The sequence below is a fragment of the Pinus tabuliformis genome, chromosome 9 (genome assembly GCF_031772625.1).
Source record: "Pinus tabuliformis cultivar Carrire ecotype Pingquan chromosome 9, CPIR1, whole genome shotgun sequence".
In the NCBI taxonomy this organism is placed as follows: domain Eukaryota; kingdom Viridiplantae; phylum Streptophyta; class Pinopsida; order Pinales; family Pinaceae; genus Pinus; species Pinus tabuliformis.
The window spans coordinates 553,225,821-553,242,658 of record NC_142307.1 but is presented as its reverse complement, the minus strand read 5'-3'; the positions used below and the strand labels follow the sequence as shown (position 1 = coordinate 553,242,658).

Here is a 16,838-nt window from a genome sequence, read left to right as displayed (position 1 = left end):
TGGCAAGAATCTCATCTCTTGGTGTCTTGCTTTTCCAAGTAATTAATTAATTTTATTTATTTAACAATAAAGTATTTACTTTTCTTGTTACACATCAAACCTAGATTTTCTCATCTTAGGTTAACAAAGTTTTACATATAAGGGAGGGGTGTTACAATCATACTTTCTATCACAATTGAAACATAGTCCTTTTGCTCTTCTTTCATCCATTTGATAATGTGTCAACCTTGTTGGTTGAGCGAGGATAGGAGAGAGAGCATGATATTCTCTACATATGTTGGTGACCAATTTTCTAGTAGCCATATGTTTCTTTTCAACTTTCCTTGTTAGGTAGATGCACCTCATGTTGGATAGTTTCCTTTAAATTTCCAATAAATAGGTCAAACAATTTATCCTTTGAAATGTTGTTTACTCTAAGACTCAACTTCTAGAATTGTTGAATGTGCTTTGTAACTATACCTTTTTGTTGAAGATTTACATTTAACTAAATAATGTATTTCTCTTAATATCCCCATAACTTGCTATCAATTCTTCTATAAAAATGGACCAAGATATAACATAATCCTATTTCCTTTCACAAATCCATTAATACCATACATGTTCTTTTTCTAAAAATATGGATGTGATATTTAACTTTTGTAAGGATGTCACTTGTTGTAGACCAAATTATTCCTCCATATGGAATATTCATGTTATAGGATTGTTACCATTAAATTTCCTCATATCAATTTTTGAAGTGTAGTAGTTCCTTGGTGCCAACTTGAATCCTTGATGATGTCGATCTTGGATTAAAAAGTCTTGATTATGGTTTTGTAATTCAATATTTTTTTCTCTCCAATTGTGATAACATACTCCCCATAATTGAGTCCCATCACCATGCTTCTCCTTGAGTTCATGATATCCTTGGATATTGACATCCCTTTTAGGGAGATATTTTAATAGAATGGTTTGTAATTCATTTATTTCTTCCATGATGGATTTTTGTATTTCATCTATAGTTTGCATTTATTACTTATTTTAATTCATCTTATTTTCCATTTTATCCATCTTTTCTTGAAACCCTGATAAACCCACTATTTTCAACATACAACCATCCATTTCATTAACTTTTTTCTCTAATTCAAAGAACCTAAGTTCTAAGTCTTCACTTTCTTCATAAGTCTTGTATGAACCTTGAGGACATTTAATTTGTGTAAAATATTTTGGATATTTATTTGGATCCATGTGAGAAAATAATGATAATACTGCTCTCTATCACATTTTATAGTCACCCAAAAAATGGATCTTCTAATAAAAAATATTTTACCTGTATGTTAAATACCTTTAAAACTTGGACAATATTTGAATGGGTGAAATTTTTCCTAATATGAGTTTGAAATTTGAGCCCTTTTCAATCTAAAACTTTTATTTGTAATACTTTGATATGTCTTCTTTGTAATTCTGTAGGTTTGACTAGAATTTTATGTGCCAAGTGAAAGTTATGGTAACTTTCCCAAAACTCATTGATGTTTGGTCTTTTCCTCTCAGCTAACTTATATATTGTGTCGCATGTCGAATTCTTCAAATATAATAATGAAATTCTGATATGACATACTTCTATATTTATACTAAGATCCCTAAATATTTCATAGACTAAAAAGTCATAGAAGAGAAGTTATATCAAAAATACCAAGTTGACCTACTTGAAATAGATTTTAGGATCCTTCAAAAACCTTAACTTCCACAAAGTATATCTACAAAAGTATAATGAGCCAAACTTTGAAAAATGAACCATATGTTTCCAAATAACTCTCCTCAATATGGTCTAATTTTTATTATCCAAAACATCCCAATAAAAACGTTATAGTGAAAATACCAAACTAACTTGTTTGAATTGATTTTAGGAGTATTTAGAAACCCTAACTTCCTTAGATGGTATCTATGAAAGTATGGTAAACTTTGATAAAAATTTTGAACCATATGTTCCTAAATATTCCCCTCAATATTATCCAAATTTCACCATTTGAAACCTTCCATAAAAATGTTATAGAGAAAAATCCAAACTCACCTGTTTGAAAATAATCTCAAGAACATTGAGGGACTCTAACTTACTCACAAATTACTTAGGTGATAACTTCAAAAATATAGAAAAAAAGTTCTAAAATATGAACCAAATTCTCCCTGAAGTTGTCTCCTCAATATTATCTAAGTTTTAACATCTAAAACCTCCCATGGCAAAACTTATGAGGAAAATGTCAGGATGACTAGGGCGACCTATTTGAAGAAGAAGAACCTTAGTTTTGTATGCTCTTATGCCAAATGTTATGAACATTATGCCTTAAAATTGATAAGACACCAAAAATTATAATCCTCTTTGATCTGAATGGAAAATGGCATCCACCCATGGTATTTTAAGTGGCATCCACCCATCGTATTCATTCACCCATGGTATTGTAAGTGGCATCCACCCATGGTATTCATCCTCCCATGGTATTTATCCACTCATGGAATTTACCCATGGTATTGTAAGTGACATCCACCCATGGTATTCATTCACCCATGGTATTTACCTACCAATGGAATTTACCTGTGGTACTGTAGCAAAAAAGGTTATAAGTAACAAGTCACATTTTGTAAAAGGATAGATTGTCCACCACAATGTAGCTTTTACAGTTATTCTGAGTTTTAATAAAAGAAAGTTCCTTTGTGGTTTTGTTACTGTGTGCTCTCCTATTTTCTTCTGAAATTTCAATTTTCCAGATCTTGGGGGCCTCCCCCACACCAAGATCCATTTCAATTTTTTAGACCTTGGGGGCCTACCTCCTAGATCCGGGTCACTCTTTTAGGGGGAACCTCCTTTTACAATGAATACAATGTACAAGACAAGATTTGATGATCCCAAGACTAGGTATCCTTAATATATCTATAGGAGACAGCGTGTACAATTATAATAATTCAAGACCATGAAAATTTCTAGCCTACATAACGATACAAATGATAGAAATGTAATCACTCACTATATAGGGATCAATAAGAGGTTTTAAGGTTAACAGGGACCTTATATATGGCTTAACATCCCACTTCAAAACAATAGGAAAATGCCATTGGCCTTATTAGAAGGTAATAGTTTGAATTTATACAAAAAGGGGCTTTCCATTCCATTTATTTGAATATTTTATATTAAACAATGGACAAATTGTCTAAACAAAAGTACATTATCCCTAAATGTGACCATAATGATACACAAATCTCAAATGCATAACAGAAATTTGAACCAAATAAACTTTGAGGCATTTTAAATTCACCAATTAAACAATTAAGCTAAAGAACACATCAAACACCCATGTGTTCCATTGCAAATGATTCACAGGCAACCCACAGATGAAAAAAAAATATGAATAGAAATTCAATCTAGGAGCACTGGTCTTTTGATTAAGTTGGTAGAAGGAAATTGGTTTCATATGAGCAATTTTTCACCCAAAATAGAAAATCATATATGGTTACCACCCCTAAGCTAGGCCATGGCACCATAAAGGTGAAGGGAAAGAGTCTAGGATAGTCATGTCACTTACCCAACCCATTTTTTCTCAAGCTCAACCGCACTATTTACCATAGAACTCAATGGAAAACACTCTAGCCAACATAGACATGACACCCCCTTCAATACTTCCATACCACCAAGGAAGATATTTCCTTTCTTTATTCAATAGTCCCTTGTAAATATTATTCCATTTAATACTCTTTAGTGCATGCAAAAGGAGTCCAAATTGTAGTCTACCTTGAGGATCAACTCATCAAAGTAATATATTGGTTCTTCAAGTGCATGGTGTGCAACAATATATAACAATAATTGGTATGGTTTCCTATCAATCCTAATCTCTATAGTCCTTTGCAACCTTCCATCTTTGTCTCCTAGGTTCACAACTTTCTCTTCCACAACTCTATATAGTTACTTACATGCTCCAATTATAGCTCCAACCTAGCATAAGAACACCTCTAGGAATAGGATCCCCCATTTTCCCAAAATAACTTGTAATTATATTCAATACCATCAAAATAGTGTACCTTCAATGCTTGACATCCCTTGAACAATCTCAAATACAATGGCATGATATCTTAAGATGAGCTAATGTGATGTTCACTCTGAATGTATGAAGAGATTACATGGGAGAAAATATAGTTTGAATATCCATGTGGTTTGAATCCCCATGGATATGGAGTCCCTTATGCTCCTTCAGACTTGTACTCAACCTCTATGATCTCATGAATAAGGAAGGTGGACTTCGCCACCCACCACTTACATTCAATGATTGGAGGTTGGGCTTTTAATAAGGCACATTATGAAAAGGTGAAGTCTATGAGACTTGAGAAATTAAGGAATATTAGGATTGTTTATAAAACCCTTGGTCCCTCTCTCTTATTTCTCTCTAGTGGATTCATATTCTCTTTGGTTCTATTCCAAAGGTATCCTTGGACCCTTTATATTAATCATTGAAAAAATATTTACATGAGAATATCATGGCAAGTCTACTTTACATTATATCATTAACATTTTTATTGAAAATACATTTCTAGACATTCACTAATTAGGCATTGGCCTTGAGTTCCACATTAGATGTTCATAATAGAATGTTTACATCACTTACATAAAGTGAATATTACCATGATATCTACTTATTTAAAATTAGATCCAAAACATCCAAAGGGTCAAGACTAAGGTACCATGGGTGCATTAATTCTATGTAGCTCACTTTAGGCGAGGACCATCCTTAGGACGGAGGGAAGTGAGCGAAAGTTTCATAGGGGTATATATGAATAAATTCATAATATTGATTTTCTTGTGCAACATTGCATATCCACCCTCTACCTAATTAGCTAAGGATGAGTGAAATAACTACAAAGGATTCTTTGGTTTTTCAATATATAATGGAGTATATCTTGAGTTATATATTTTTCTAAAAGTAAATGATCTAATTCAATTGTGTACAATATTTCTTTAAAATTTTAAATTAAGTGAATCAATTTATAATGAATTTCTCCTACTTTAAACTATACTATTTAAGTTGTGATTGATACAATTTTCTTGCATAAAATAAAGTGAAAGTGGAGATTAATGATGGTTAATAAACCTACTTGATTCTAAAAGAAAAAATGTAAAAATCACATCCATAAACCAAAACATAATACTAAATATATACCCCATACAATAGGTTAACCATCACATTTAATCCTCTTTGAAAGTACAACCATAAAACATGAAATACCTCATATAATAGTTTAATCATCAGAGCTTATCATTTTCCTTAAAGAATGTGAAAGTGGAGATTAATGATGGTGAATAGACCTACTTGATTCTAAGAGCAAAAATGTAAAAATCACATCGATAAACCAAAACATAATACTAAATCTATACCATACAATAATTTAACCATCACATTTAATCCCCTTTGAAAGTGCAACCATAAAACATGAAACTAAGCATATACCTCATACAATAGTTTAGTTTAATCATCACAACTTATCCTTTTCCTTTTCAAATAGCTAAGAAAAGTTGTTTTCTCTTAATACCCACAACAAATTGGGGTGCCTCCATTCTCCAAACAAAAATAAAGGTCCTCAAGACAAAAGTAAGGGGTGAATACATGAACTTCATATTTTTTCTTTGTAAAATTGCACCTTAGATGAGGCAATCCTCTACCTTTCATATTTAGAGTCTTCTCTTCGACTTTTTTAGTTCTCTTATTAGTCCTTGCCTCCGGCATAGCAGGGACTATAGCGTTCGATCGAGCGTTGAATTCATATTAGTTGTCGTTGACCAAACAATATATTCCCGTACATTTCAGGTTTAACCAATGTTTTAATTAAAATGTTCTGCGCAATAGACTTTTATCCAATGTTTTTGTTTCTACCTCTTATTGCCGGCTCAACTGTATACTTTTCTCAAAAGTTAGGATAAAGAGTTTGGGGCTTGGCAGGCTCGACTCTATGCTTTCATTTGCCTACCAGCTAGATAGCCATGCATAAGCTATGCTTGCCAGCTATATAGCCATGCATAAGCTATGCTTGACAGCCTTCCACCTATTTCAACTGCTACTTAGTTCAAAAGTCACCTCAGCCTGCCAGCTATACAATCCTGGGTTTCGACATCCTTCCTGGGTTTCAGGATCCCACCGGTGAGTGATATCTGCATCCTTTCCATTTCGATAGACAGAATCAGATCCTGCATAGCCAGTTCCATATTCACTTAGAGATCCTACCCGCTCTGAAACCTCGACAGGGGTGTCCGCTCCGAAACCTCGACAAGGGTGTCTGCTCTGAAACCTCAACAGGGGTGTCGAGCTATCTAGAGGTAGAGAAATTTCCTATAAAGAAATTTCCTGTTACATATCCTGCATATCCTCCCGGCAACAGCCGAAGAAGTCATCATAGAGAGCAGAGGCCGTTACATATCCTGCATATCCTCTTGACAACAGCTGAAGAAGTCATCACAGAGAACAGAGGCCATAGAGGTCGGTATATAGAGGCAGATAGAGGCAGATATTCAAAAGGGAACTCAAACACTCAACCTTTCAGCAAAAGAAAAGGTAAGGTGTTTTAAGCATCCTTCAACTCTACCTACCCTATTAATGTTGAATCTGAAGTATATAATTAGATTCACTGTAAAAAAAAATACCTGTGCAGAGAAAAGAATGTGTGGTGACCCTCGAACCAAGCCTGTTTTGTTTTTGTAGCCTTCTGTCTGAATAAACAAGCAATTTATCACTGTTAAATAAGGTAAAAATGCATTCTTTCAATGATTAACATGATGCTTTTGGAATTTAGTACATGCAGAATATTACCAAATTATTAATCACTCTGCTTTTGCAAGTTCTTACATGCAGAATATTACCAGATTATTACCTTCCTGCAATGGTAATGAGCACTGCCGATGATTGACTATCAATTGCCCTTCTGACTATTGTCTATGAGTGTCATTATACTTAAGGCAATGAGAAAAGGGTAAATGATAATCGGCTATAAGAACAGGCTATGGTCCAGGGGATTACAAAAAGAAATGAATGTTGCAGTCCTCTCTCTAGTGAGCAGGCTAAAGAAGCCAACCCGCCTGCCTGCCGAATTGACGATAATATCATACATATGCATCGTAGGTTCATACCTGGAGTATCTGGCCTTTGCTTCCCTATCTCGAGGATCCTTCAGATCTGGCCTTGGCTGGACCGGGAACTATCCATGGGTGCTATGGGCTATCGAATGGGGTATGCTCTTAGCTTTAGTACTTGACGCTCATGCGAGAGGTATACAATCTGGCTCAGGCGAGAGGTAATGTCGGGGATGCGGATTGGAAGAACTAAAGAAGAAAAGTTTCGGCATAAAAAAAGCAAGTAGGCATATTCTAGCAATGATGTATGTCTTCATTCTTACTGACTGAAGCTTCCTACAGACCTGATTTAGACACTCTTACCTAGTTACTGAAATACATCCATTAACTTATTTACTCATTTGTTGCTTTATTCCGTACCGCTTCATCCCGCTCCTTGCTGTTAGGTGCTCGCTTATTGAACCAGAAAGGTTCATATTAACTGCATAAAATTAACTGCACAAAATTAAATTTCAAGTTGTAAGGAGCGAATTTAACCATGGCCAAGTCTTCATTGATCCCTGGTAGTATTAATTACATTGTGGAACAGAAATAATCTGCTTCAGTGTTAGTATCATGGCAGCTACCCCAACTACTCTCCACTACGTAGGGTCATTTACAACAAACCCCAGTTGTTCAAGCATTGGTTTCATTACCCACGAGAACAACAAGACACTCAAGAAGTTCAACGGTTCTCTTGGCTCCTTCACCCTATGTAGTATAGTAGCAGAACCAGAATCAAAGCCTTCAAGCATTGTTAGATTATTCATGACCAGGTGAATGGTTAAGCCCGTGCTTGTAATTCCATGTTGTACAAGTATTACTGGAACTTGTTGTTCGGCCCTATACATTGTTTTCCATTAAATTTAAAAGGAGCAAATTTCACTACAACCTGCACTAAGCAGATCAAAATAGAAGGAGCTTTATGCTTTGTGGTTACATTACTCATCAAAAGATTGTAATCTTCAACCAGAACAAGTGGCTACCATGCAATGAAGATTGTAATCTCCAATGGGAACAAGCGGTGACCATGCAATGTAACAAGTGGTGATCATGCAATGTAACTTCCTTATGCAATGTAACAAGTGGTGATCATGCAATGTAACTTCCTTTTCTCTCGATGGAAACGTGCGTCAATCAGTACAATATTCTGGAAATTTTAAGATAATGTGTCAACTTTTATAATCTGTACATGGAATATTTTATATTATTTATCACGTTTATTTTCTGGAACGTGACCCATTTAGAAACCCAAGAAAATTTCAGTGAAGCACAACGCCTTCTTAACTTGGTTACTTTCTCGGAGTTGGAGCATACCCCGACGATGAGGTTTGACACTGAACTATTTCTCAAACCTGCATCCGCATGTCGAGTGAGGAACATCTTAAACTATAGCCGCATATTTTAAAAAAACAACACAAATCCAAAAATAAACCTTGGCATCTTCCTAATTTGCAGGCCAGGCCAACTGTGCTAAATTGGCTGATTTTGGACTATCAAAGTTAGGCCCAAAAGACAACCAGTTTACAGTCACTGCTGTTAGAGGGAGTTATGGTTACATGGATCCCCAATACATGAAAACACGAAGATATTCAGCTAAAAGTGATGTGTATAGCTTTGGTGTGCTTCTGCTAGAACTAGTTACAGGTTTAAAAGCAGTACATGAAGACACACCTCTGGCAGAATGGACTGAAACATATCGTTTCAGCGAAGGCATAGAAAGATTCATGACAATTGTTGATCGAAATATGAAAGATCAAATTAGCATGATGGAACTGCAGATTATGATCAAAATTGCTAATTTATGCTTACAGGACATTACTGAAGAGAGACCTCGGATGAGGGACATCGTGAATATGATGCAGGAAAGTAGAAATATAAAAGAAAATGGGAAGTTATCAGAGAGCGATGAAGCTCCTTTTTTGGGAAATGGAAACTTATCTGATGATGGTCGCTGTGAATCAAATTTAGGTGAATCTTGAGATTGAGACAGTACAGATAGAAAATTTACTTCATGGTGGTCGTGCCGCACTGTGAGTTGAATTGAGAAGAAGCTTGATATACAGATGTAACCAACCTTATTTTGAAGATACCAAGCGCTTTAGTTGGTGCAGCAGGTCACCTGGGAGCATTTTCATCCTTTATATTGTTGTTATTATTTTTGAAGTACCCCTGCATTTTTAGTACCTTTACATTATTATTCTGTAGTGCCAAGGAAATTTAAGCCTTGCGCAACATTCATTCAATCAGAATTCGATTTTGTCTTTATGATATTTAGTTTCTGCTGAAAAGAGTGGAAAGGCACATCTGATAAATTGGTTTAATTCCGTTATATATCAATCGCATAACTCAAAACTATTCCAAAATTATTTATCCCTTTAAATATTCCAAAAATATTTTCCACTTTATCTGCAATGGCAGACAACATGCCAAGACAAAAGAATATCCACTCATTCAAATCTCAGTGCCACATCAGCATATGAAGTTAAAAAAAATTCACAGAAGCCGAAGCTTGCAATACATTCGTGAGTATTCAATGTGTGGGTTGCCTGGTTAATTTAGGGGCAACTCAAAAAACTCGAGTTTTTCAACCCAGGGACTACCGCTACGACAGTGGCTCCCTTGTTCAAATTTATGGGAACAAGATAAAATTATGGCACATCATCCTTGGAAGGGTGAAGTCACACATCATAACCTAACATAGTTGTAGTGAAGGCACCAATCCCATGGCATATAATATTATTATTAACAGAATTTAGATTTTTTGTAATCCATTTCATGGGTTAAGAAACTTTTTCAAAATGAAACGTGTCAAATTATTTTTTAATATTATTATTATTTAAAACCCGTTTTATATATATATAAATAGATTTTATTGATTTAGACCTCAATAAAATACTTTTTATCATTTCATTATTTTGGAATTCTACTTTTTATCGTTTCATTATTTTAGAATTCATTGGCCATCCAGCGATCGCCCTCTTGACCCAACTACCAATTTCCAACTACGTCATCCACTAGCATCGCCCACGATTATAAACATATCTCGATGACGGACCATCTACTCGCATTTCCACAAATCGGGAAGAATCCAGAGTGCCTTTTGATAAAGTTGATGACATGGAAAGGACACTTTTCTACTCAAACAAAATAGACAACGTTTACATTTCCACACAACGCATTTAAAAAACAAGAAAATTGGCGGCGAAGGTGGCGAAGGCACGCCTCTCTTACGATAAAGGAATTAACCAACGGTCTGGAATCTTCGAACGGCAAGTCATTGACCAACATGGGTGTTAGCGCTCGGATTGGCGTTGTGCGTATATAATTATATAATAACCCTATGTACAAAGTTATAATTTTATAATAATTCTAACATAGTAAGTAGGTATGAGGAGCAACTACTGGTTGACACATCAACTCCACCATAGATGTTAAACAAATTAGGTTAGAATGATCACCATGTCATATTTTGCATGCCCCATATCCACCTAGACGTAATCAATGGGGTTATAGACTTTAGGTTACAATAATATTAAAAACCATGGTCCTTGGATGGTCCATTGTGACTAAGTTCCCATTAATACTTTAGTCCATAAGAATCTCTTACAATGGCCACCACATATTTTTGTATATTGTCCACCTAATGAGACACAAATACCGTTTAGAAATTTTGGACGATATTTTGATAATGAGGAGCATATCTCTCATGTAAGCCAAAGACCACCGACACATTATTATTAATTAAGTTGTCGTGACAAACTACTTATGCCCCTCCTCCCCCATTACATGTACATGTAAGGATGATGACTCATCCATCCCTTCCATCATACCATCCACTGCTTGGCATATCATGCACATGGAATGCATGTAGTTGAGCCCCTCATAGTTTGGGTTAAGACACGTGTGCATCCACAACATATTATATAGAACTAGCATTATAATTGTGATGTACCCACTCCCCTTTTTTTAACTCGAAGTTATTCAAGTGCCACCTTCAAAACAAATAATATAGAGGAAACCATTAAGTGTGATGCGTGGAGATTCTATAGTTCGACTTACGCATGCAATGTTGATGAAGCTTCCAAGAGAGAGACATCATGGATAGATAGTGTGTGCAGTTCAAAACATGGTGTGCAAAGGTCATTTGGGTTTGTTGTTAGCAGGCGTTGTGGTGTGGCGTGCCAAAGAAAGTGCTGGCACTAAGTACGTTCCACTTTTTTTAAGGCATAGTGGATGATGATTCGAGTTGTCATAGCTACGGTGTATCTCCAAAATACAACAATACTAACCACATCATTACTATTCTCATTTGTTGGGTACCACCAAGCGACTTGCTGATTGAGAAGAAGAAGGCACTTTGATGAATATGCTCAAGTGAGCTTTTAACAAATGCTGCAAAATTACCAGCATTAGCTTTGGTAGAATTTGACCATAACTCATTTTCGATGAATTTGACCACAATAGTCATGACTAAACTCTACTCAACTTTATTCAACTTATATCATGCATTCCTCTGTTTATCACTCGGATCTAACCCTTTTTTCTCTCAATCAACTAGGGTAGATGCTAAAGGAAACATCTTAATGCACCATCCCTTTAGCAATAGAACATTGGGAAATCATGGAAAAGTCCCATCAATTGATTGCTAGACAGCAATGCAACCAACAATTTCACCACTCTCTCTCGTTAGAGCATAAATTACATAATTATATGTAAATGGAAAGTACTTTGTTTTTCGTATGTTTCAAATTAAGTGTACAAAAATAATATGTAAATGAAATATAATATATAGTAAGATATATTGTGTGAGATGAAATATAATAGATAGTGAGATAAAGTGTATGAGTGTACAAAAATAATATGTAAATGAAATATAATAAATAGTGAGATATATTGTGTGAGATGAAATATAATAGATAGTGAGATAAAGTGTGGGGATTATATTTTTTTTTATGTTAATAATAATATTTAAAAGAAAGAAAGTAATATTTATTTGCATTTTAAAGTGGGGGTAGTTTTTTTGATGGAACACAATTTTAAATATAATAATATTTAATGAAACATTTTCATAACTTTTTATCTTTTTAACTAGATACTCAAATATTGTTATATCTAGATATTTTAGTTGATGTGGGTGACTTAATCGGTCATTTTATTATGGTGTACACAATCGAGAGAGGGGGGTATTGTAACCTTTGCTCACATATGTGTTGAAATAGAACTCAACAAAGGGTTGCTCAACAAAATCCTTCTTAATTGGGATGACATAGTTTATTCTCACCCGGTGGACTAGGAAAATACAACTTTATGTTGCAAGATATGTCAACAAATCGGCCATCTCCAAAACACATGCCCTTCTTCTCAAGGGATATATTGCTCGCTAGATCCCAAGAATAAAATCCAAGGTTGGCAAGATCCAAAAGGATCTAAGAATTCTCCAGTTCCTAGGCAATACAACACAGAAGAATGAAAAACCTCTATAGGTAACTCAAGTCCTTCAACTTCAGTTCAACCACATATAGCGCCATCTCATCCCTCAAGCGCTGAAGCCGTTCCCTTGAATGGAGACATAAGAGACACAACCATGATCTTGGATTTTTCAATGAGTGGGAACAAACATTTTCATGAATCAAATCAATCGGATAGTGATAAGGAAGAATTCGTCATTGCAAACCCCTCGGTAATGGAATTGTCCCAAGGACACATAGTAGTTGTCTCCTCCACATCTATTCTTGATAACTCTTTGGAAAGGATTGATGTTCATAAGAAAAATGAAATCGGTCTCCTACTTCTTGTTAGCTTGCAAGGTATCTAATTAAGAGATGAGGGTGCTAAGAATGTTACTTTTAAGGTTTTCCAATAGATTCCCTAGCTCTGCTTTAGTTACTTGTATCCATTTAAACCTATTAAGTATAGAAACCACATCCCAAGAGTTTCTATTATATTTTGAACTCCCTATGGAATATCGTTTACACAGATCACAAACACCTTAATATGAGAATAAAGAAACATATTCCGCACCCATAAGATTTAATGTTTCAAGGAAATCTTCTCATAGCCAATTAAGAAAAAGGATACTCAAGGTTTTTGGGTCCAAAGTATTTTGTCTTGTTCTTTGTAAAGTATGCTATAATATTTCCACATACTCCTCTACGTTCTTGACAACGACTTTGGGCGTCTTGAATATCTCATCTTTAATATCCTAGACCTTGTAGTATTCTTAGTATTTTTTAAAAAACTTTTTCTTCATATCATCCCAAGTCCAAATAGAGTTCCCCCCAAGTCCTATGCACGAATGAGAGATGCATCTTTCAAAGTTACAGGAAATAGTTTCATTTTTTGAGCATCCATAGAATAAAAATAACTACGACAAAGGACATCAAACAAAACGATAAAGTGTTTGGGTCTTCCTTAGATAATCCATGAAAAATTGGAAGGGAAGAAAGAGGAGTGTTCTTCATATGGACTATTGCATTAGGGTATTGGATATGAAATTCGAAGGTAATAGGTCCCTGACTCCGAAGCCCAATTACTTCTTCATCTGCCATCTTTTTCCTTTTTGGATTTTTAGTGTTTTGAAATTTACTGGACCCTGAAGAAATTTCCAAATCCTCATCCAATGTAGTTTCTTCCCTCCTTGGTGTTTCTCATTTCGAAGGCTACCCTACCATACTATTTTGAACAAATGTGGCCTTTAAAGGATTCCCCTTTTCATTTTCCAAAATGTCAAAAGGTGTGGCTACTACTATGCCACATGTTGGGATCTTAACATACTTCTTATTTTTCTTACCTATAGTTTTCTTACTATCATGCTCTAAATGTAGGACATTCAGGATGTAGGTTACTGAAAGGGATGAATTGGTAATCTCCCTTTGATCACTTCTACTCCCAATGTCATTCCTATTTGACCTAAAGAAATAATCTTAATACTTCTGAGTGCCTCCCCGACAACAGTGCTAGAAATGATGGCATGAATACTCGTTTTCTAATTATAGGGAAGATAAGAATTCACTTGATCATTTAATTTATCAACCCAAGGTATTCTTAAATTACAAGGCTCTCGGTGTTGTGTAAATAAGCATCAGAGTTCCTGCCAATCCTATGTACAAAGACTTGAAAAAGGTAACTTACCGGAGATGCGGAACCTAAGTCCTATCAAAGCCTAACATCTCTACCTTGGTCCAGTCACATAGTGCCTTATGTATCAAAATCCCAATCCAATACTCAACTTCAAAACATTATTCCTATTGGAGGTAGGAAAATCTACGGGGCTATGGTTTCGTAGTAACCACTGTTGATTTTGCAAGAGTTGGATCATCACCCTTCACACTTGAAAAAAATTAAATCATGGCCAAAAAAAATTTGAGAAGGAAATACAATAAACTTTAACACACAACAAAAAATGAAATTAACACACACACACACACTTTTCATGAACTAAATCAACTCGATTCTACGTAATTCACAATTGGATTAAAATACACAACTTGCAAGAGCAAATACACAACTTATAGGAATTAAATATGCAATGTAGAGGAAATAAACATATCACAGTAACTTACCTCGAGTGGGTCCAACTCAGGGTTTGGCCTACGCCTAAGAACTCATGAATTCACCAACGAAACTTCAATAAATGATCTAACATGTCCATGGGTAGGATTTGTATTAAAAGTAATCAAAATTACAGTATAGTTTACATATTTCATATCTATATCCATACGCTCATATGTTTATATGACAAAGGGGAATCTAAATCCCAACAAACCATCTAAAATTAGAGGTTGATTTAACCAAAATAATTTACCAAATGATACATTAATTGTCTAAATAAAGAGTAAACATAACAAGGAAAAACTGTGAATAATATGTTCCTTTACTCTCGGCGTTGTAATGATTGTTATGCACTAAGGCATCTTGGACAATTTTCAATTGTTAATGCAACAAATTGTTAGACACAAAGTGCCTTCCTCAGACTTTGATAAAATTTGTAGAATGGATCGGCTTGTAATTGGTCCCATGCATAGTGTTCATGTAATGATACACAAGAGGATACACTTGTATGTTCTAGATAACTTGTAGATGCCCAAATTGAAGCCGTTTACTTTTTGTGACATGTAGTTAAACCTATAGGTGTCATATGTTTCCTTCTCATGATTGCCACATGCTTGTTAAACACATAATATTGGTTTCACACCTTCACAAGCTTTAGATAACACCTCTCTCTCTCTCTACACACACACACACACACACACACACACACACATATCAAACTACTCTTTTAAAACCCTCCAGTTCTAATCTATAAACATGATAAGAAAACTAGTAAATGCATATTTCAAACCTTACGTTGCCCATGGTGTCTATACAAGGTTTTAATGATAATTTTGAGGGAAGAAGAGGTGGATAGTTAAAAAAAATAGCAGGCAATTTCACAGAAAAAAGCTTAATTTTATAGCTCGTCACAAAGTATATCACATTTTTTTGTAATTTGTCACTTGAAGCATAATAAATTTATTAATAATTTTGATGAATTAAAAGGTTGGGGAGGTTGATATTGTGAGAAATATTTTGAAAGTATGATTTGGTTTGAATAAATTTTAAACTTTATAAAAAATAAATAATAAAAAAAATGTTTTTCTATTCAATCGTCTTAGTAACACAAAATAATATACATATACATATACATACATATCTATATATATATATATATATATATATATATATATATATATATATATATATATATATATATATATTTATAGGAGTGACAGGTGCAGGGGGGATCTGTATGGCCCTGAAGGACAAATATAAAAAACTTGTTCTTGGGGATTTGGATTAGCCTCTAATAATTAGACCAAGTTGCATAATTCTCTTCAAGGATTAAATATAGCTAATTCCCTTCCTATCACGTAACTCATCATTGTGGGAGATTCTAACAATATTATCAAACACCTCAATCTTGGCTTGGCTCCTAGTTTATACTAAACTAAATTCTATATATTAAAGAGTCATGAATTATATGTCAACAATTCAAAACACTCAGGCTAAGCATCTCCTTAGATATCTCAACTCTCTAGCAGACTCATTGACCAAGCATAAAAATAGCTTGGCCAATGGAACCCTAATATTGAATGGAGCTATGAAAGAGGCCCAAATCCCCTAAATTGGATTTATGTTTAAATTTAAAAGCATGCCCTTATTATATCACTCCCATGCATTTCGAAGTATGGGAGCATTCCACATGGCTTTGAATATGGATGTGATCTTTATACAAACCACATCAAGTCTCATTTCAACGCTTATTCAATCCTCCTTCGTGTGATAGGACACTTCTTTGTCTGCAAATGAGAATTCAAGTGATCATTCATGTGTTTTTTGTGCAAAGGGCCCACTCCATGGCTTCTTACATTAGTCCACCATCCTTGCAGTGCCAGTAGATGGTGGCCACAATGTTTTCGGATGGCTAAATGGGATCATGCTCACTCGTTATGCAACAAAGTAATTATGGTTTGATGGTTATTCCTAATAAATTCAGTTTTCAATGTTTACCGCTCCTTAGAGTTTGTAGAAGGAATATTTCATCTCCCGGCCTCAACATTTCCTCCATTGATAAATCTCTCTCTCTCTCTCTCTCTCTCTCTCTCTCTTATGCTCTGCTTAAGAGCTTATCTACTTTGCTCCAATAGGTAGTATTTTTCTCAACGTCTTAGTAGTAGAA

At 34.8% G+C, this 16,838-nt stretch overlaps 1 protein-coding gene across 1 annotated transcript; it reads left to right on the top strand.

The window, feature by feature from the left end:
• Positions 1-6,982: 6,982 nt before the first annotated feature.
• On the top strand, positions 6,983-9,099 carry LOC149149702 (receptor-like cytoplasmic kinase 176). Its single transcript, XM_089442562.1, has 2 exons — positions 6,983-7,274; positions 8,576-9,099. Exons 1-2 carry the CDS (start codon positions 6,983-6,985, stop codon positions 9,097-9,099), a joined length of 816 nt encoding a protein of 271 aa, XP_089298688.1.
• The last annotated feature ends 7,739 nt before the right edge of the window (positions 9,100-16,838 follow it).